The sequence below is a fragment of the Psittacula echo genome, assembly GCF_963264785.1.
Source record: "Psittacula echo genome assembly, chromosome: 1".
Classification (NCBI taxonomy): domain Eukaryota; kingdom Metazoa; phylum Chordata; class Aves; order Psittaciformes; family Psittacidae; genus Psittacula; species Psittacula echo.
In genome coordinates, this window is record NC_137735.1 from 26624759 (window position 1) to 26648680 (window position 23922).

The following is a 23922-nucleotide window of genomic DNA, read 5'->3' on the forward strand; positions in this document are numbered from 1 at the left end:
CCTTAACCTTTTTGAGCACAAGCAGCTGTGACCGTATCATTACCTAGTCTCAACAGTTAGAAAATGTCCATAAGAGTATTTCTATCTTATATGCTGGGGCAGACTGCCAGGTTGTTTCAGGGACACTGAGCAGACTATTAGTTTTACAGAAAAGCTGCAGCCCTCACAACATTGCCACAAATTGGAAGCAGTGCTTTAAAATTTTGTCTGATTAACACAGCTTTCCTCCCAACCATTTCCTTCTGTAGCTCAGGTGCATACACAACAGTTGAACTAGAAGAGTGAAAGACTGAGCTGTCCAAGATGTCCCAGTTTCCTCTGCCACAAGCCAACTTATACAGAGGTAAACTAATGGGTTAGTATGCCCTTTAAGTAACAGGAGAAAAGGTCAGCAATAAAAGTTTACAAAACGTAAATAAAATAACATAAAATAATAATAAAAAAGTTTACAAAATGTAACAGATAATGCAAGCGACAGCAGTAATTTAGGATCTTGTACGTATTTATCATGGTAGTGTATTATATAGAAAAACTAGCATAATTGAATAGCAATCTCTTTCCATCTTGCTTCAGTTTGCTTAAAACCCATTCATATAGTTTAATGTATATGTACACAATATTGCTCCTACTTTTCAACAGATTAAAAAAACCCCTATATTAAATATACTGCACCTACTCTAGTTCTAGAAATGGTATCTTCAAATTTAATCACACAAACCTGTTAGCATTTATAAAGCTTTATTAAGAACAAAGAAAGTATTAACGTATTTCATACCTTTCAACACTTATATTTATATTTTTCGTAAGACTTACCATGCTGGAGGGCTTTTAGTGGAAACCAAAACAGAATGAATGAGTGGAAGAGGCCATTTAAACAATGAAACCAGAAAACCTAAGAGAAAACAGAAAATCCATGAGAACCGTTTGCAATAAATTAGCTCTGTGAACCCTGACCTTTCTTTTTATCTGTGTGTTAGAGTCACAAAATGTGTTTTTGTTAGGCCAACACTGTGAAGTAATATAACTGACAGGCACTTTCTGCCTCTTAGCTCTTCATGGGTCATTTGTTTATTTTTATGCTTTGAAAAAAAAGTGTGTATTATCTCCTTCTTTTAATTTCAAATCAGAAGGGAAATTAAAATGTATACATATGGGAATATCATCAGAAAAATTAAACTAAACCAGACAACTGGAACAATTGCTACATTCTAGGTAGAGCCTTAAAAAGGACTCTAGCTTTTACAATTTACATTTTGTGTAATAAGAAATTTTGATGGCAGAACAATCAAAACCTGAGTTTTACATATACCCATCTACATACTTCCACATACAAAGGAATTAAAAAAGGACAAATAAAAGTATCTTTTTGGATACCTCCTTAGATGCTACGTTTTTGAAGTACATAGCTTCATCATTATAGACTTCCTTTAATGTATTTGCTAAATAATTCACATTTTACTTTTATTTTCATTTGTAAAATATGCTTTCTACAGAGAACAGTATTAAGGATAAAGAAGCTACTGATGCTTCCCATAATATATTGTATAAAAACATAGAAAGACTTAAATAAAAAACATGTAACTGATTTCCTGCATTATAGCAATCATGTTTTTTCATTAACAGCTCTTCTGGCTATCACAGCCTTTATTGTAACTAACTGACTGATGCGTATTATGAGTGTTAAGGTGCTCAAACAATTGAAATGAAGTGACTGCCTCGCGTTTTCCACAATGTCTCAAAGTCTTTTGTTAGATTATACAACTACACTAGGTTGTATGATCCAATTTACACCTCAATACTTTGCACATTTGAACTTGTGCTACTCATTAACCTTTGTCTCTCTTTCTTGCTATGTCATTTCCAGAAGTTTTTATTTGACAGAAAGCACAGGTGGGTGCAAGAAAAATTAGTTCTACTTTTCCATTTTCCTGATCAATTCTTATTGTCACATGCTAATCCTTCAACCTCTGTCATGACCTTATAACCTTTGATCCCTTTTACCATAACAAACATCTGCATCAACATTCAAGGCAGTAATGTTTCCAAATCTTTAACACCAACTATTCAACTTTTATAGGTGGGAATTTTGTAGCTGGAAAGTTTGCAGATGTTTACTCATAGAAGTGTTGTATGTGAATAGCCACAGAATTTCCAATGAAGTTAACAATACATCGGTACAATAATAAAAATATTAAGGCTTATTTAAAAGCAGAAGAAAAATCCAACAATTGTAACTAATGACTTACGTTATTTGTTAAAATCACAAGACAAAAGTGGCTCTATTAATGGACTATAAAAAGTCTGATATTTGTAAAGCATTCACTGTGACACACAAAACTATTTTCCCTAGTTTCCTTACAACTTTCACGTTTGTTTTTTGTAGGTGCAGCAATGAAGTGCAGAAGTGGAAAAAACTCATACGATTCAGTGAACATGGACAGTTTAGACAAATAACTCTATATAGATAAGGGTATTCCAGTTTTACAGCACAAGTGGCACAGATAGAAAAGCTAAGTATCCTGTATCGGCTTTACACGCCTACTTACAGACCAGGCATTATTAATTCAATGACAGACTGAAAATATCCAAGTTCAACATACAATGATATTACTTGAAATGTCAGAATTATATTTAGAAAAATCAAATATAAACTCTAATGAACGCCACAGCATTCATGAAATTGTAAATTCAGGAACAAGTTTAATTTAAATTTTTTAAGAGATTATTTATGGATAAGTCTGTAGAAATTGCTTATATATTTTATATATTAAAGAGTCCTACATTCTTTTACTACTTCTTGTGCTAGTATCTCCAAAATGTTGCCCATTTCCCACCAAAAGTAGCCTTGGATTCCTTTTGATCTACTCTGACACATTCTTATCTGACTCAAAGTATTTTTTTCTAAAACTCAAAATTAAACCATAAAATCACAACTCCAAATTGACAAAGAATTGTACCAAGTCACTCCCTCTACAATTCTAATGACAGTTCTTATTGTCCTCTGCAACACTTCTCCACAGGCTTCAGTAATCCATTTCCATATAACAGTACAAGCACATACAGCCCAGCAACAGAGAGGACTAATCGCTTCTGCCTATAGAAGACAGCTTTATTACCAGCAGAGGAAAAGAAATAAGGGCTGGGGAAAAAAAATGCTTACTGTCCATTTCCATACTTGCTAAAAATGAATAAATATGATCTGCACCATGCACAGACACATGGACAACTGGAAAGAGTAGCAATAAAAATGCCCTCCATTTTTAAATGTCAGCAGTTTAGTACAAAAAGAATAACAATACTGAATTCCTATTAATTTCTGCTTTAATTATATTTGATTTATTTTTTTTTTAATATACCTTAGTATTGAAGTCCAGTGCGTTTTGGGAAGTCTTGTATAACTCAGGATATTTCAGCATGTTTTCTTTTCGGCAGGATCTCTCAAATATACCAAGAGTTAGTGGAGGCATTGCTGTAAACATCTAATAGTTGGATTAAAACAAACAAACAAACAAAAACATATTGCAAAACTTTAGAGGACTTGCTTAAAGATTACTTACTCAAGAAACTTTCATGTTTATGGTTGAAAATAACTGAAAACACACAAATCATCTTACCACATTGTAAAGACCTATACACCATCTTTCAAAAAGAATTTGTCCAGAAAATCCATTTACAAATGCAAACCAGATCTGAAAAAGATGAGAGCCACATATTAGTTAGATATCTTGCAAGGTATGAAAAATATATTTTTCCTCAGCTTCACAAAAAAAAAAGGTATCCCTAAAACACATTTACAACACAATTGAAAGTGTTCTGGTTTAAATCTATGCAAGAAAAAAAAAGCCCCACAAAAACCAATTTGCGTTCAAGACCAGATAATGGGCAATCGAGTCAATCTAGTCAAATACGTGAGCAATTCCACCTAAATATGAAAACATTTAAAGGAAGTAGCTATTTTCAGAAGAAATGTCATACTCTTTAAGTATTTAAGAGTGATTTAAGCTCACTGCATTTATATTGTACTTAACTCATGATGAAATGAAAATTCTGAGAAATATGGGGGGGGGTGTGGTGTGTGATCCTACACATAAGAAGCAGTCATTTTATTGTTAGCAAATCTCCTAACTAATAGAATTCATACAGTAAGTTGCAGTTTGAAACTGAAAAATGTACCAGTATTCCTTTCTCATACATGAAACTCATGAAAGGATAAGGCTTTACCACTAAATAAACTACAACTACTTATTTAAAAAAACACTAACTCAACTACAGAGTACATTAGAGGCATTTGGATATTTATCCCTTTCGCTGCCTAAGTTTTATCACTTTTTGCTAAAAGGTTAAAAAGAAAGGAACACATTAGGAAAGGCACAATAACACATTTTCTTATGTCTTTCATAATAGCATGTAGCACGACTCTCTCCTATTTCTTCATTTGTCTGTTAGTTCAATGACAAAGTGGAGAAGCAGCACATCTGATGAATTTTTATTAACAAGTTACACTGAAACTATATATTGCCTCTGACAAAACATAAGCTGAAACCTGACAGAAGCAAGGATCATCTGAACAACATTCTACTCAATTTAAGACTCATGTTTTTCAAGTGAATTCTTAGTTTCTGCTTTGCAGAGACTTTCTTGCAGTTCATATTTCATTTGACTTTACCATGGAAGCATGAATTGCTACAATCATAATGTATGTTTACCAGTATGTATATACTCAGGCTGGCCTCCAGGTGACCAGATTCTATGGCCAAGCTCAGATTTTTTTAACATATGGTGGAATGTCTGAACATGTTTGTGACTACTTTGAGATGGAAAAAAATCCTGAAATTAATAACAATTTACATTAAAAATGAGAAGAAAAATCCAGCCAAATACCTGTTATTTGTTCAACCAATAAATGAAAACTAAACAGATTTTTTTTGGTGGCCTATTATTGGAACAAGAATGCACACAAGACACGAATGTTAGAGGCTACAATACAGAGATACAGAATTTACTGAATTTTCTGAAATCTTATAATGCTAATTTTCTTTACTTTGGTTAACCAGTATTTTCTAACCTTTCATTCTGAAAAGGTTATTCATTCACTGAAATTCACAGGAATTCATTCACTGAAAAGACAATGGAATTACTTTATGCCAGTAGAGTCAGGTTTTTATAAGCTCTTGTCTATTTTGATTTTTGACTTTTGTAACAGTAGTTATGATTTAACCATGATGAATTTAGCAGGCACTCATTAGTAGCAGTTTCTCAGTTGCTGAGTATGAAGTAGTGAGATGAGTGCATAATCAGTTGTTCACTGCTGAACACATAATCATGTACTCAACATCAGCACAGTTTTTTGGCTGCTTTACAACTAAGCTAAGTATGTGAACCTAATCCAGGGTCACCTAATCCATCATCACTGCTTGTATACAAGTTGTGGTCCTCAACTGCCATCTCTCTTTTCAACCTTCTCACTATACATAGGTCCTACATTACTTTACTCCCAACCTAGGAAGATGGCTAGGAAGACAGCTCTAGAGAGAGGAGTGAAAGAATAGATATTACGACGATTGACCTCCCTCCCCCTTTTTTTTTTTTTCTTTGTATCAAATACTGAAGTAAATTTTCAAATTCTTACTATGAAAGCATTAGGGTGGTGGAAAAGGATATTTTCAATAGAGATTACGTGATTCAGTAGCTTGGCATAAATACATGTACACCTCATTACTGGTAATTTCAGACAGTTTAACGGAAGTACTGCTCTCTAGAAGGAAAGTAAGACAGACCGCAAGCAGACATATAACTGACCCTTCGTAACCAAGGAGTATAGAAAACAACATTAACATTCTGTTGTGATTTAACTAGCAGTCAAAATGTTACAAAATTCTCATTTAAAAAGAAAGGACCAAATATATGTACTGGATTTATTCCACATACTCACTGCTTTTAAAGATAAGTGATGTTAAGCAACACTTGAAAATATTTTGGAGTCACTTTTATAAATAAAGTATTTAAGATAAAATTTCATTTACAATGGAATGGCATACATGATATCGCTCCCAAGCCTTCTATTCCTTAAAAAGCATGTTGCTTTCAGTTTTAGTTTGTACAGAACTTAAGAGTTAAAAATCTTCAAGCTATTTAAACTGAAAACAGTTTTACTGTAGAGTTGTAAAGAAATGTTTTAAGGCATAAAATTAACTTCCTGAAACACTAGCATTTACTTTCTTCTAAAGAAAGCATGCAAGGTACAGGCATTTTAGGTCAGTTTAGTGTAATAAGGGCCTGGAACTTATCTTGGTCAGAGCTCTAGATCCAGGCCAAGAAGAAATTAAATTTGGTAGCACCCCAGGATTCTAAAGTTCTTGTTGAATCTATCAAAAATTGGTTGGGAAGAGAAACCTTTTAATGTGGCTAAAAACACTGTGCCCTCTGTAGGAGAAACACTACTATTTAGTGGAATACCAGACATACTACTTAAAGAGACAGCATCTTTTAGTATCTGAACAGAAACATGGATTTTCTGTTGTTTACAACAGATAGCTTTTGAATGTTCACATTAAGAACACCAAGGGCTCAAAAATAACTGGCAGATGTAGAGGGGGAAATAAAAGGCAGGAAGAATAAATGCAGCCCTCATCTCAAACTGTAAGAGGGGAAGAAAATAAGCCACTTTTTTTAGACTCTTTTCTTACACGAAAAAGCTACTATGGAGTTTACTACATTATTAACAGCTATAGCGACAAGAAACTCCTCACAGTGAGAAATTTATTAATGGAAAGTGTATTTCATTCCAATTATGATGGACAATGAAGGCAGCTATACCTGCAAAATAAGTTTTTAGGACATGTTGCACCTGATACTAATTTAGGAGCAGACTCAGCCACTTCTCTCTTAGAGGACAGGTCCTACTCTAACTCAGATTACTAATCCAGCATCCCTATACAGCAAGATAGGTGATAGGTGTCTTTAAGAAGTAATTTAGACTACATAAGTGAGGGGGAAGTAAAAATTCAGACCATTTTATAGTTTAACAGCTACATAATTTCCATGGAAAATGAAAGATTTAGGTTCTCAGCCCTTCTAAAATGAGACAGGCCTCTGTGGCAGAACCTTGTATTTCCAAGTTTTCAAACATTATAATGCAAAAAAGTGGGCATGTGCATAATCACTTTCTCTTGTTTGTATTTTAAACTGAACTTGGTGCAGTTTGCATACATTAAGCAAAGCATGACATATTGAACAACAGCACCTAAACTCCACACCTCAGAACTAGGATGAATATACACAGAAAGCCTGCTCACATGTGGGGTTATGCATTATCTGGCTCTCAAAATGACCACAGGCACTCATCTGATGTGTGTCAGGCACAGGAAATCGGGAACAAAATGCTAAACTTCAGCTACAGACATGAGCAGCACTAAGTGTGTAACAGCGCTGGGCTTGGGGTGGGGGAAGGGAGGAGAAGAGAACCATCATCCAAAGTTTATGAAGCAACAACAAAAAAAGGGCACTGCAGCTCTAATTACTTAGTCTAATTGAATTGTTTACATAGTATCACTTAAATTGTTACAAACAATCATGTTCAAGGCTCTGTAACTAAGCTTTAAATGTGAACTCCATGCATGTGTTTTTTCTGCTTGTGTCCTTTCATATGAATTTTCCCCTACATGAAACATGAACGACCTAAGAAGATCTGTGAATCTTTTCTTTTTGTTAAATTGTAAGCCTTCTTTTTTAACATAAGCCAGTTTATTTAATGTTATCACTAGTTATTGCTAGCTAGCAGAACAGAAAGTAGGAATAAGAAAATTTTGTCCTTTTGATGTTGAAGGGAGATTTGCTTAACTTCAAAAATGTATAGTTTAAAGACAGAGTATACACAGTAATGGTAATTATAAAACCCAACCCAATCCATGAAGGAGTTTTCAATCACTAGATCAATCTCAATCCCAACCATCACTGTAACATAATGACAGCTCCCTCAAAATAAGTATAAGGCTCTGCATAGGCTTATCTTATGTAAGTACACACTCCCATACAGGCAAAGACATAATAATGCACACTAGCTGTCTATTGGAAATACAAAGCTTTCACTTGCAATTTAGAATGATACTTTAAAATACGACCTCTAAAGTTACTGGGACTAGGCTTGGTCAAAAGGGAAAGCCCATGTTTAAATATCTACTGAATCAAGACACAGACTAGAAAAAGTTATAATAGAGAATTCTTATGAATAGGAGTTTAAATGTTGAAAAACACTAATTATTATAGACCTTTACCATTTTCTGAAACAAGAAACCAGAGACAATTATTTTGCATCACACCACTAATGCCTAGGAAAAAGGCTGTATTTTAGATTAAATCGAATCTATTACCTATTTGATTAATATTGTGCAGAGATTTAAAAATGTAATATACATCTATTAAGTAAAGGCAGGTATTTTTTTTTTTTAAGTTATTGTCAGCTAATAAAGGGAAACTTGTTTAAAGCAACTTCCAGACATGCCTTTCATAGCATTATTTTCTAAACTCCAAGACAGAGGAGGTGTGGCTACAAAAGCTTCACAGGCATTTTCCTGATGTAGCATTTCTGCATATTAAGCAGCAGCTTACAAATACTCATTGAGCTCTCTGCTCCCACGCCTGATCCGTACAAAAACCTGAAAAGAGAGATTCAAGACTGGCAGTTGTCCTTTCTAGAGACATTCAATGATGAATTTATGTCCATTCACTCACAGTATTGACATGAGCTATTAACATCTGTGAAAGTTTTCTGAGCTGACAAACGCTGAGTATACAGGAATTCAAGTAGAAGTCGTCTTCCAGAGAAGGTGTAAGTGGTAAAATGTTTGTATGGATTATATATAAAGGGTCATAACTCATACAAAATGACCTCTTTGCCCTTCTGTCTGCTCAGGAGACAGAGACTACCTCTTCTAGTCTTTTGTACTTTTTAGGCTATGATCTCTGTACCTTGCATTTAATTCTCTTTCATAAAGAATACAAACGGTGGGATATTTAGACCCAAGTTGTAAATTTATAATGTGTTTGCAGGTGACTGACAGAAAATTGAGAAAAATAAGGTAATATGTTCTAAAGCCCAACTTTGCATGTTTTCCATAAACACAAAGTATACATTAATTGTTTTTTCCAAATACTTCAAGAGCTACTGCTAATCAGTAGCTCTGGAAGTCATAGAATCATAGTCTGATCATTTAAGTAATTATTCAGTTTTTGAAATGCAGGATCTAGTCTCCCATCACTTCTAAAGCAACAAGGATCTTTAATGGACTTGCTTTTTCTATAGCTTCCTACTTTATGTTTTTCTAAATGGGCTACAAAATTGTTACTACTTAGATTGAAATCTGTTTGTTAACAACATAATAAAAACTAAGAAAACTTAGAACATGTAAAAAAAAATTAGTAAGAAAAATGCGCCTTTTTGGCTACAATACTTGTTTACAAAAAGATGTTTGAATTATCTTCAAATATTGCAACATAAATATCAGAATCAGAAATATTAACTAATGTTTACATCAGGTATAACAGAAATGAACCATGCTCTTTCAGTAAAACGGGATATACTGTGCAAGTTTAAGATATTAATTTGAAAATATATATAAAAAAATATTAAAGTTTTTAAAATAACTGTAAACACCATTAATGTAAAGATACAGGAGACAGACCAGTAAAACTTATTTTGTAATCAAGCTTTGCAACAAATTTTTTTCCCACATTTTTAACACAAAGTATCATTGTGAATATAAAGTTTAACTCTATTCTAAACATAATTTCTAGACATATTTGGTTATAAGGAAGCGAGCAGCTGTCGAAAGAAAAAAGAGAAAATAAAGGTGCGGGGAATTTAAAAATACATTCAAAAATTTAAGGATACCATGTAGTCATGAAGGTCATGAAAACTATAGCTATGCATGCTTTTTAACCATGTACCAATAAAAGTACCTTTATTTCAACATATGCCTCTCACTACTGTATTTTTCACAAGATTCCAGTAAGAAAACTAGGTCAATTACTTTCAGATAAATATTCCTGTTCATGAACTAGAGCCTAAGTAGGCATGGTTACCTCATTAACAAGTGAAAGTATGCAATAGTGTAACTAACTAAACACGTATGTAAAAACTCAAATACTGTTCTGAACAGCAAGAGCCCTGCAGCTCAACAGTGACCTGAAAAAGAGCTTCAGATAGTGAACTGTACAGCTACTATAGCTCAAAAGCTGGTGTCACATTTATTTCTTGGTGAATCACCAGCACATGCATCTCCTGGTAAATTTAAGGCTATTTGTAACTCTATTCCTTAAATACTGTAATGAAGTTACAGATACAGAATTTCAACAACCTAGCAGTATTATGCAATGCAAACTTTGAGTACTAATATTTGGTACGTATTTTTAAGACAATTAGATCTTTGACAGTTAAGAAAAATCACTAATATTAATGAGCTTTTTAGAAAACAAGACTCAGTAGAAGTGTTTACTGGCAGTTTAAATGCTACTTTGAAATCACATATAATAACTAAAAGCTCAAAATAATAATGTCTGTACTTTCAAGAAGTAACATTAACTGTACCATAAAATTACCTCAATAATATAAAGGACTATATTCTTGTAGAAACAATACAAGATGCATTTAGCTACTCTGTTATAATTCCAGGCTCCATGAACCAACAACAAGTTCTTCAAATACTTGAACTGCAAAAAACGAAAAATGAACATACAATGAAAACATGAATACACCAATATTAATCTGATATCAAGCTATGTTACTATAGTATTTTACAGTGTAATGACTCACCTGAGCAATTGAGTAGTCCGAAGAATTTGCAGCTTGTAGACCTTCATTACCACTAATACCAACACCAACATGTGCTGTTTGTATCATACTAACATCATTTGCTCCATCACCAATTGCTAGAGTTACTACCTTAACTTGTTTTTTAACCATTTCTACAACTTCAGATTTTTGAAGCGGTGATACCCTAAGGGTTAACAAAAAGAAAAAATAATATGGAACATTCAAATGAATGTACTTTAAAAACATACTACTTAACCTGTGAAAAGGTAGTAAAACCAAGCCAAATAACATCCACGTCAGCAACATGGCATTGCTATTGCCCTTTAGGCTGTATGTTACAAGCACATTCTCAGCAAAATTCATAGTAAATTTGGATTTACTGAAGCAAGATGTTAATAGGACTGGAGAGTCGTAAGTCAAACAGCAATGGGCCCTTAAAACAGGAGTAATGGAAGGAACCCCAAACACTGCCACTACCAGTATTAACTTACAACTGCAGATTTTGGCATATTATATTGTTATGCTTTCTATTTTCCTCTCTGTTTAAACATGTATTTTATAAATAAACAAAAGTTATTTAAGACACAGATGTCAAATCAAACAGGAACAAACAAACAGAGTGGACAGCACTGTGTTAACAGCCTACACCACTAAATTACAAGAAGCAACTTTGAACGTTGACTTTTGATCCTCTACTTTGTCCAACAGCTTGTGACTTCTCCCTCATTCTTTTCAGGACTATTCCAATTATCATTCATTAAGAAAACACCTGTACACAGCTGAAGGGACAAACTATTCCACGGATGACTCTCAAAAGCTCTATTGATGAAACTGTATCAGTTTTGGCTCCATCTGCCATTGTGTGTCACATATGTATCTTTCATTTCATGTTGTTAAAGTTCTATTCTATATGCTGAAATTGAGTCCTTGTAGTATTTGAGATGTCGCAAACTGCAAATAATATATAGAAATCAAGTGCTGGGACTGGTGTTTTTCACAGGGTAACAAAGCAAAGGAGCAAGCCCTAAGCAGTGTGGCAATCCACTCTTGTGCTTCCAGGCACTGCAGGCAACGTTAAAACCCTGCCCCTCGTTTCATGGTACAAATAGAAACAAGAAGAAATGTAAAGAGCACTATATGTCTCCCCCACCACTGCTGTTTACTGCTTCCTACAAAGGGAGCAATTCTGGTACCAAGGCATGACTCCTGCTCTGGAGCTGGTGATGTGCAGTTGAACTGTCCTTTCCTCATCTACCTTTCCAGCTTTCCAGATTAACTCATTCTAGATGCCTCCAGGCAAAAACTAGATGTGATAGGAAACAGAACTTGCCACTGGACAGAAGTGACACTAAGATCTGGGGAAAAACATGTATTTCTAATTACTTTCCTACAAGTCTATATGCACACTCATGGCAATGACCTGACTGGTATCATAAGCTGCTGGAACTTCACAATTTGGGCTCTGAAAGATTCTCCCTGCAGTGACAAAATTTCAAGGTTAAGGCTTATGTAGGGATTTTCATAACCTGACCTAACTTTTCCAGGTAAAAAATTAAAATAACAGAAATATACAAGAAATTAAGAATACAATTTTTTTTGGGGACAAATTTGCAAAGGAAAAGCACAAAAGAGCAACTACTTCTAAGTAACATTCCTTCCTGAACATGCTCTGTATACTGCTACTCACTGGGATACTGGCAAGTAACACAGCCTATAAAGTTCATGAGTACAGTTCTCACCTGAACCATGACTGCTGCATGGCACTCAAGCTCCATAACAAAATGAAACATTACCAGCAGACACCAAAAATTCAGCTATATTATGGCATCTGTGCAGTCCTAAAAGTCCTCACAAAAGATCCTGCAAGCTGAAGGTCCCAAAGGCACTATTCTTATAAGCACGTGAATACTGGAAGGTCTCATGATACTTGAGAAAATGGTACTGTACTATTAACGAGTTCCTGATAGGCGAGTCATAGAGTGGTTTGGGTTGGAATGGATCTAAGTTCCAACTTAGATCCATTCATCTAGTTCTAACCTTCCTGCCATGGGCAGGGACACCTTCTGCTAGACCATGTTGCTCAAAGCGCTGTCCAGCCTTCCCTTGAACACTACCAGGGATGGGGCATCCACACCTTCTCTGGACAACCTGTTCCAGTGTTTCACCCACGTCCAGGTAAAGAACTTCATCCTAATGTCTAGTCTAAATCTACCCTTTTTCAGTTTAAAGCTCTTTGTTGTATCCCTACATGTCTGTTGTGGTTTAAGCGCAGTTGGTAACTCAGAACCACACAGCTGCTCGCTCACTCTCTGCCCCCACTTTCCACCCCCTGCTCCTGGAGGGATGGGGAGGAGAATCGTGAGAATGTAACTCCCACAGGTTGAGCTAAGAACAGTCCAGTAACTCAGGTATAACACAAATCACTGCTGCTACCACCAATAATAATAATGATAAAGAAAATAACAAGGGAAGAGAATACAACCGCTCAACACTTGTTTGGCTAGTTTGGGTCAGGTGTCCTGTCCCTGCTTCCTCCCGGCTTCCCCTCCTCCCTGGCAGAGCATGAGACTCACAAAGTCCTTGGTCAGACTAAACATTACTGAGCAGCAACTAAAAACATTGGTTCTATCAGTGTTGTTCCCAGGCTTAAAGTCAAAAACACAGCACTGCACCAGCTACTAAGGAGAAAAATGACTGCCACTGCTGAACCCAGGACAATGTCCTCATGAAAAGCCTCTCCCTTTATAGTCTGAAGAATTATAGGGCAAAAAAATCTATCAAATCTCGTAAGTGAATGCAGCAAAAAACCCCCCATTTTTTTAATACTGATCTATTGTAAGATTACAAAACCAGTGCTAATGAGGGCAATAATAAAAGCAATTCACCTACAGAAGAAACAAAATCATTCCAATGATATACATTAGTAAAATTATTTTTCAGAACATGGTATAATAAAATGTTACAAAAGCCAACCGTATCCTGGGCTGCATCAAGAGGAGTGTGACCAGCAGGTCAAAGGAGGTGATCCTGCCCCTCTACTCTGCTCTCATGAGACCTCACTTGGAGCACTGTGTACAGTTCTGGTGTCCTCAACATAAGAAGGACATGGAACTGTTGGAACAAGTCCAGAGGAGGGCCACAAGGATGATCAGGGGACTGCAGCACCTCCCGTATGGAGACAGGCTGAGAAAGTTGGGGCTGTTCAGCCTGGAGAAGAGAAGGCTGTGTGGAGACCTCATAGCAGCCTTCCAGTATCTGAAGGGGGCCTATAAGGATGCTGGGGAGGGACTCTTCATTAGGGACTGTAGTGACAGGACAAGGGGTAACGGGTTCAAACTTAAATGGAGAAGTTTAGATGGGAGAAAAGGAGGAAGTTCTTTACTGTAGGGGTGGGAGAGGCACTGGAATGGGTTGCCCAAAGAAGTGACAAATGCTCCATCCCTGGCAGTGCTCAAGGCCCGGCTGGACAGAACCTTGGGTGACATGGTGTGAGGTGTCCCTGCCCATGGCAGAAGGGTTGGAACTTGATGATCTTAAAGTCCTTTCGAACCATAACTATATGATTCTATGGTTACTGTCTGCCCAGTGATCTCTGGCATTAAAGCCAAGCCTGAATGATTTGCATGTCTTGACACTGGACAGACTGACACTATGGGTTCAAATGGATATTGCTTTCTATTTGGACCAAACTTTTGATCCATAACACAATTTGAGAGGAAATGTTTCCTTTTCCAACTGGTGGTATAAATTCCCTCATCACGCTTCTTCCTGAACCGCTTCCAAAAAACCAGAAACAGAACAACTTATCCATCTCTTTCAAAGTAATGAATTACATACTATATTATCCACATTTAAGAGTAAGTTTTTACAGTTAAAAACACTGAAACACCGATTATATTCTTTTCATTAAGCACACAGATACTAATGGCAATACTTGGCCATTGAATTTTCTAGCTATCTGTAAACCCAACCATACAACCAACAAGCAATTACATGATTGCTGTGGCTAATGGCATTGCCACCAGCCTTCTATTCTGCTTGAATAAGAATGCAATTAGAAAACAACTTTTAAAAACAACAACAGAAGAAAAAAAGCCCCCCAAACCAAACAGAGAGATAACAAAAAAATTCCAATGTTGACATGGCAGACAAATTATAGACTGCACAGGTTAAAACTGTAGGAGAAAACAAAGGTTTCCTAGACATGCATTTTAAGTTGTGAAACATGTATTTATTCTTGTAACATCGTTGAAGAATTAAGTTTTGCCTAAACCAGTAAATTACAGTAACAATCACAATTCTTACTAGTTAGAACATTTCTGAAACTCAGACTACTTAAACATGGAGAGCATGCCAAACATTTCCTGGTGGAGGAAGTCACAGTATCACACACAGTATCACAGTATGTTAGAGATTGGAAGGGACCTCAAAAGATCATCTAGTCCAATCCCAACTTACAAGCATATTAGAGAGCTGTTTTAAATCTAATTTTAAACAGAAATTATTAAGAAAAAAACAAATAAAGTGATCATTATCTGCCTTCTTGTGTAATTTTATGCATTTTTACTTCTGAAATTAAAGCACACTAACTTTTCCATAAATTCATTAATATCTCATTTGAATCATATTTGCTATATTATTTGTTTCAACCACAATCCCCTTGTTTCTTGTAGAATGAGATCTTATGGATGCATTATAATCACACAGCTTCATTACACATCATACTTTCAATTGTATCAGTTTCTGAATTCAGTCCGTATCACCAAGGTATCCTTTTCACTATGGAACAGACTGATACTTGATTCAATTTCAGTGTCACAGAAGAAATATGAAGGAATAGTATAAGTATCACAGCTCATTCGGAAAAGAAAAAACATTTTCCATTTTTCTCAAGTAAATGTCAGTATTTTTCATTTTACCAACCCTATAAAGTTTCAACAACTAAATTAAACCTCAACATTAGATGACTGAGCTCCCAGCAAAGCAGGACACTAACGATGGTTGCCTCTCTTTCCTAGACCATTGTGCTTAACATTGAGACAGTGTTGTGAAGGGAAACTAGGTATACGGTATCCATGCTTATCTTTGCTCACATACAATACTCTAATTACCACTGGCTTCCAGTAACATCCTTGTAGCTCTTTCCATTCTCCTCTTCATTTGCCAGAGAACACCTTCCTTCTCATGGTACACCTTTGGGTGATGTTCCACCAGTGGAATGAAAGCCTCACTCCTACTCTGTGCCAATTAAGTTAAATTTCTTAAGCTTTAAGTGAAATTCATATGAGAAAACGGCTGCATAAAATTTAACCGCATGATTTTTCAAAAGTAAGAAATAAAGGAGTGAAAAATAATACAGCCTTTGGACTGAAGGTAGCTATCTAATTACTTTATTTTAGCCTACAGAACACATGCTATCAGACTTTTGAAAAAGGTACTTGGGATGTGTACAGCCTTGTGATGAACCTGGGATGAAAGCTTCCGGGCAACAGCCCTTCAGAAAAATTCTGTGGTCCAAGTATATAAAAAAGTGTTTCTATGATCTTTTGTTATATGTTTTATTTGAACTCTGCTGATGAGTGTTGCATCAAGATTCGCTATAGACAGCTTCTACAGAAGACTTGTGACCTGAGAACTTCTTTTTCATCTTTTTAACTTTCCAGGAACGGTGGCTTATTTTGCTTTCAGACAAGCTTATAGGGGCAGCAGGAAGGTGCATTTCCTCTCATTACCTGGTGCATCAATTTCATGATGAGAATAATAAAAAATACCTTTTGTTCATTTTGTTCACTCTTAGCTGTACATTTTTACAGAATACAGAATAATCCATTCAACATTTTTCTTACACACATTGCTCTGAAGCCAATACAGAGCTGGAATTCAGTTCATAAAAGTCTTTAAGCCAAACATCTGCTTGGAATTAACAACATAGAGATCTTTTTGAAGCGAAATATCTACTGAGTATTTGTCAGCTTCATCTGTGTTATGGCTAGTCTTAGGAAGAATCCACTGGCAATAGAAACTTCAAAGAAAGTGATATAATTTGTACTTTTAAAACCAAGGAGTGCTTAAAACGTTTACTGCCTTTATATGAGTGGAGAAAAGGACTAAATTTTCATTTAGTCACGACAATACATATTTAAATTACTTACCTTAATTAAAAATTGCCATTTTTAAACTTTTTATTTTCACATTCAAACAAGGAAATGAAGTTTTTGTCACTAAAGATGGAGCATTAACAGAAATTAGTATTTTGACAGAATTTTGACTTTTGAGAAGAATAATAGCTCACTAAAACATTGAATGTTACAAGCAAATATTTTAGTTTTAAACCTGTAGGCAATTTTCACACAACCGCAAAATATGTCAGAGCATATACCTAGACATGTATTGAGACCAGCTGACCCAAGAATAGTATGGAAACGCAGAAATAACAGAGAGAATGCTACTAGAACAGAAAACTTAATCTTGCACTTTTTGTTGTTACATCATAAAAATGCTACCACTAACAGACAGCTCCATGTACAGAATAACCTTCAATGGTTCTATGGGTCAAAAAAAATGGCAATATTGTCTCTTCAAATGGCGTAAAATATATTTTCAAATCAAGGAAAGAGAAGAAAAAGAAGCATAGTTTTGAAAGAGCAGTTCTATGTGCATCTCTTGCTTGTTCCTTACTACAGTAAGCAAAACCAGAACTACTAGAAGAAGCACAAAGCTACAACTTGCCTGTCACAGACTACTGTGATAGAAAGAAGTTCAAACACAGTATGAACTGTGTACCAGTGTAAGATCTCAGTTTAAAAGACATGAAGATCTTAGTTTGAAATTCAGAGTGTTTCATGCTAAAGCATGGCTACAAAGCTAAACCATAATAAATTAATATATCACTTGGTGGCATAAAATATCACTTGACAGAAATGACAGGAAGACTACAAACCAAGTATTTATTTGGATAGTACAACCTCATTTGCTTTTCCCTGTCCTTTGGTAAAGCAGAAAAATGGGTCCATTTTGAATTCTGATTTTCCAGATGAATCTGTTTTATCTTAATTATTAAGAACATTATTAAGAACATTATTAAACCCTCTACCTGAACACAAGAACCCTGAAATTATTTATCTTATTACTGAAAAGCAGATAATCTATTAAGGTGTATTTACAATAGTTTTCATATTTGTACAGACAATGTCTCTACCTTCAGGCAGATAACAGGATAGGCAATAATGAGGTAGTAGGAAGTAAGCTTATATAATTTATTGAAAGAAGATTTCAATAAGAAGTGATGCTTGCTTCTGCTTTTTGACAGATCACTTGGCCTAAACCAAGTTTTTAAACATTGACAGAAGCAGTTCTTGTGTATCTAGCTATGAAGCACACAAATTCCTTTTTCATTCAATCATTCAAATGTAGAAAAGGTGCTTAGGAGATATTTGCCATTTTTGTGTTTAAAGACAAAAACATCAGAAGGCCCCAAACCACACAAACTAGCACTTATGTAGTCTTATGTATTTCTCCCTTAATATAAAACTGGAAATATTAAAAGGCATGCCAAACTGCTTTCATATTGTGTATACTTAAAAAAAGCAGATATTTAATTTTCTTTGATCTGGACAAAGCTCCAGTGTTACAGGGAACTTACAGCTTTAATAGCTAATGTTTACAGGAAAGGATGAAAGGTCTGATTGTGTAAAAGAACCCCTAAACAATCAGGAATAATAATAACAATTGGAAAAAAAAAAAAGGTGTTTTAATCAGCTTCAGAAAATAAAAATCACCTGGAGTAGTACCTTTAACATTTTTGTCCACTTATGCAGTGTAATCCATGGCTTTCAGAAAAGTGGAGATATAAAATCTTGCCTGCAGAGGAAGCTCTGCAAAAAACCCAGATGTGATCAAACCTGCAGGTAACTGTAGTATCAATTTAAAGGATAAGATTAGTGTCTCAACCTCACTGAGACTACCCTTGACAGATAACGGATTATTTTTCTGGGTATAAGCAATCTGAATGACTCTGACAGATACATTCTGTTGCAGACTGCTTTACAGAAATATTTTGCTTGAATGACTGCATCTCATAACTTCAGCTACTGAAGTTTGTGGGTTTTTTAATATTTCATGGTTGTACGACATAGATATGTGTATTTTCTCTGAAAGAGAAGTTTCTTAATTTTTATATGCCAATAAAAATACTGTACAGAAAGAATAATGTAAGCCTTACCTGCAACAAATAACAGCTTTACAAGACAAAGCCAAATCCAAGAAATACTGTCTCACTCCAAATGTCAAAGCATACTTCAGAGATTTACCATCAATGATGAGAGCAAAATCATTTTCCTTCCTTAAAGTATCACCAAGAGTACTGCAGTGATGGCTAAGTGTCTCTCTTGTTCCCTGTTGCACAAAAAAAGTTGCGTCCATTATTTTTAATTTCTACTGTTCTTAAGTCCAACTTTTTTTTGTGTGTGTGTGATCAGAAACACTGGCATTTCATTTTCTGAGGAATTTCCTTTTTGATTAGGCTATCAAATAGACAGTATTAAATGAAAAAAGTCTTTGCAACAGCTTTACGGTTAGAAATAACAGTAGAAACGGGGTGTAGGACTGCTCTCACACTGCCAAAAAATTGCATGTGTACAGATTATGGTGGAACTTTCCACGCTCTTCGAATGGCAACAATAGTTGCATAAATGTTTGCTAAAAAATAGTAAATAATAAGTCTCCTATACACTTACGCAAAGGAAGATTCACATATTATACAATTATGAAAACAATATTATACAATACGAAACAATTTCTGTTCACTTTTACATAAATGGGTCTTAAATGTTTAGAAAAAAGGAAGAGAAACAGAGACAATTCATAATATAAGTACATGCATTAAAATTGATAATTATATCACATTGAATTTATATTTTATGATAAGCCCGTATCAACTACATGTTATATAAGGGATTATATTTTGGATTTTTTAGTTGCTAAGGACAGTTTGAATTGCACCCACACAAGTTACTAATTTGTGATCCGGAAGTGAGAACTTCAGATTATATTCAGTAAATAATATATTCAACTGTAGGTCGAATTTGGAGAGGTCGCTAATATCTAGTTAATTACAGCTCTACCACAGATTGCCATGAAGAAGAAAAAAAATGCTTGTTGCGTTTCCTTCTTTTTGAATGGTCTTCACAGATCTACAACATACTCTTCTACTGTTTCCTGCTTCACTCACAGCTCAGAAGAAAGAAGCATTTTAGAGAAGAAAGGAAGGAAGAAAAAAACTGCTTCTGCTTACAAAATACTGAATTTGGAAACCAGTAACATCCTATGACAACAATGTTCCTACTGTGCTGAGGGAAGTGGGCTGCCCAGAAGCCCTCATAGGAGCACAGCACATTTATTTTAAAAAAATATTGTTTAATATCTATTTATTCAACTTTTAATTATCACACCAGGAGCAGTTAATGTGCAACACTTGTTTAACGGTTTTTATTGTACTCCTTTTAGTAGTAAAATAAAACTACCTGACTTTATTTCATTACATATGAAGTATACAAAATAATCAATCCTTGTCACTTCAGATCTATTAAGTATTGCAGTAGTTCTGAAATCCAGAAGTCTCTGTAAATGACCTAAATATAGATCAGAAATAGTAGTAAAGAAATACTGTAGAAATACTATAGAAAGTAGTAAGTATTTTAATTCCTGTTGTAGCCTACTCTTATGTGCTAACATAGAATTCTTCAGTTAAGGCACTCTTCTCATACTTTCTTTCCACTTTCTCTCCTTAAGTCCTATCTTGAGCAACCTGATCACAATATAGAGTAAAAGTAAACTTCATTTCAAGTTTTTCTCCTGAAGACTTCTGGACAGTACGTTTTCCCACTGAGGAATTTCCTCCACTTTTAAGTTCATTTAAGGCTCCCTTAGAGAGGGTGGTAAAATGATTTCTTTCCCCTCATGAGATTTTTCACTTAATGTTGCATTCCTACCTTATCTAAAGAATCTCTTCTCTACAAAGCAGTGTATTTGAAAGTCTGTAGTTTTAACCCTTACTTGTATTTCAACATCTTATTATAATTTCAGCTGTTTAACCACACAACTACAATTAACTTCTGTTAGATAGTAAGTATTCCATAAGAAACAGCATTAGAAAGGAACTTCAGTTAGCTTGTTTGGGTACTGCTAGGTACTACTAGAAGCACGTGAAGCTCCTGACTTTGTGCCTGTATGGATGGAGTCATTTCATTATGTGAAATTGTTTGCTTATCATTCTGAAGTTCATTTGTGTAGTAGCTACACTGTGGTTTTGGAAAGTGTAAATAAGTTTCTATTTATTAAGTAACATTTTGCCACGAAGACCATATAGTCTTCCAAGTATGCAATACTAAAATTAACTGAAATTTTCTCAAAACGAACAAAAAAGCAACCTCCCAAACCAAAGAAACAGAAACACCCCACCCAACTGTGGTTTTAGCAGCATTTTCTGTGTTTGTCCAAATAAAGAGATGCTCCAAGTTATTCTTCAGGCCACCTCCACCATATCAGGATATTTTAAATGGTAACATTAAGTGGTTTCATTACCTGAAAACTGAGATTTTACTTACATCAAGAGAGCCTTCATTTATAACAATCAGCCCCATGTTCCTTCTCAAAAGTTTACAAGAGTGACCTGTCAAAAACATTTTTTGTTTTCAAAAATTTGTTCCACAAAATCCATTATAATCTAACAAAGCATTTTTTCCTGTAAGAGAACTACAGACAGAACTAAAAATAAGACCTCCCCAATTGAAATCAGTGGTAAAAAATTATAAAAATGAGACATACAGATACTAAGTCAGAGCAGCAAATGTTCCTTGCTGCAACTTGTGAGTTGTGCCTTACTCAGTGATGCTCAGCAGAAGGACAAGAAACATCTTGACAGAAAGTTACAGAAAAGAGCAAACAGATCTTCTTTAGCCTTGCAAATTTTTGGAATGCAACTTGCATTTCATACAGAATTTGCATATATACACATTCCCATTCTTTTCTTATATTCTTTGATGTTTTAAACAGAATGTACACTGTATGCTAATGATGCAGGCTGCCTAGATAAATATGTATCACCATTCTTATTAAAATGAAAATACCGGTATTACATGTATTGCCTCAAACCTGGAGGTACTAATGAAAATAACCTTAGATCAAATGTATCATGTGCATACAAAAAGTTCTTTCAGATTAATAATAGTAATAAAAAGAAATAATACTTTATTTTGGGCACATATGTAGGTTACTGCAGAAGGGCTGATATGCCCACATGCAAAGAATATTAAATCTTAAATGCAGCTTTCATGTATTACTATTTAAAAATACAGATTTATTGCTGCTGAAATTAGTTAACGTGTGAGGGTTTTGTGTTTTTTTTTTCCCCTCCTTTATAATAAAAAAATAAATGTCTCATGGATGGTAAAAAGTTTATAGCACTTTAAAGTACAATCTATATTGTCTTGCTTCAGTTAAGATCACGCTCTCTACCAGCTTTCTTGGATAGATGGAAAGATACAGAATGGAAAATAAAAATACTTATATTTTCTATTATTCTTGCTGTCAAAACACAAACAATGTATTCAATTCATGTAGATGCTATAAAAAAAAGTACAAATGCCTATTTTTTTCTCCTCTTTTTCTTGCTGTTACTATTTTAACAGAGGAAGAACCCAACGGTCCCTTTTATCCACCTACCAGCGACTGAGGACTAAATTACACGTTTAAATTCTGGAATGCCATATTATTTTTACAAGATACATTTCTGTTCTGAAGGAATTTTATTCTAGCAACTTCTATAATTTGTAAATCTGTAACACAAAGCCATCAAATAACTGCAAACATGATACCGATGTTAATGGCAGTCTCTTGTTTGTCCCCAGTAAGTATCCAAATTTTTATGTCTGCTTTCATGAGAGTTTCTATGGTTTCAGGCACTTTGTCTTGCAGTTTATCTTCAATTGCTGTTGCTCCAAGCAGCTGAAGATTCTGTGAACATAAGATATTCAGTATACGCAGGGGTTTTTTATTTAAATTCAGTTTTAATATTTTAAATTTCTTTTGTTTAACTTTCCATATTTATGACTTGATTAATGTTCTCTAAATTCATTAGTCAGATTTGGTATCAGCTAATAAAAATCCTCCAGTTTACTCCTATGAGCTTAAAGATAAATAACTATGTGGCTTTGCAAACTGCACAGTGAGACCATCCAAACAATCTCAGTATCCGTTCAGCAACAGCTACCTTTTCCTGAGAGGCACCTCTCTGATTTGAAGACTTCAGGAGTGCTACTATGTCTTCTCCCACTTGTAGTGATTTTTTTTTTCCCCGAAGTGAAGGAAACCCCATCTGTGAATTCATCTTAATCTTAAAACTATAATCTTGATTATGCTGTTTTAAACTTCCCATGCAGCAGATCTGTATGTTTTTTGTAAATATGTATGCTTGGCTACTCCAGCACCAGCACTGCCAGAAACCCAAGGTAAAATGATTACGGCTCTGCTCTTGTGAAGTTGCACCTGGATATTACCTCCCTTTCTGGGCTTTCAGTACAAGAGTGGTTGACAAAGTGGAGCAAGTCCAGCAGAGGGACACAAAAATAGATTGGGGCCTGGAGCATTCTTGAGTGTCTGAAGAAGCAGGATGAGGTTAACATGGGGAAAACATAAAGCTAAGGGAAGAATTCCATGGCTGCCTTCTGCTAACTGAAGAGGGCATGAAGAGAAGCCATCTTCCTCTAAGAGGTGCATGGTGAAAGGGCAAGAGGCAACAGTCCCATTCTACAGTAACAGAAATTCAAATTCAGAAAAAGGGAAAAAAAAAGAGTTGAGCACTAAAATAACCAAACAAACAATTGCTTACTGCAGCTGGGAAAACTCTTTCCTTGCAGAACCTCAAAACTTCATTGAAGTGCGGGTCAAATAAAATTAGCCCTGCTTTGACCAGGGATTTATGTCTACATGACCTCCCTAAGTCTTTCCAACCTTAACTACTCTATGTCTCTAAGCTAATCAGAAAATAAATCAGACGTTGTTTGCCTGTTGTTACACTTTTTTATACAATAGAGCAACTCTGAAAAAAGATTTCC

The 23922-nt window shown here is 35.0% G+C and overlaps 1 protein-coding gene across 1 annotated transcript in view; it reads right to left on the reverse strand.

Moving 5' to 3' along the window:
* Window positions 1-8603: 8603 nt before the first annotated feature.
* ATP8A1 (ATPase phospholipid transporting 8A1) overlaps window positions 8604-23922 on the reverse strand; it is a gene marked incomplete at both ends in the record, with an annotated part of 51306 nt that continues 35987 nt past the window's right edge. Inside the window, 6 exons of the mRNA XM_080629472.1 lie at window positions 8604-8654; window positions 10597-10707; window positions 10811-10994; window positions 19032-19204; window positions 21415-21479; window positions 22684-22822. Coding sequence (XP_080485598.1) covers window positions 8604-8654; window positions 10597-10707; window positions 10811-10994; window positions 19032-19204; window positions 21415-21479; window positions 22684-22822 — 723 coding nt within the window. The remainder of the gene's footprint in view (window positions 8655-10596; window positions 10708-10810; window positions 10995-19031; window positions 19205-21414; window positions 21480-22683; window positions 22823-23922) is intronic.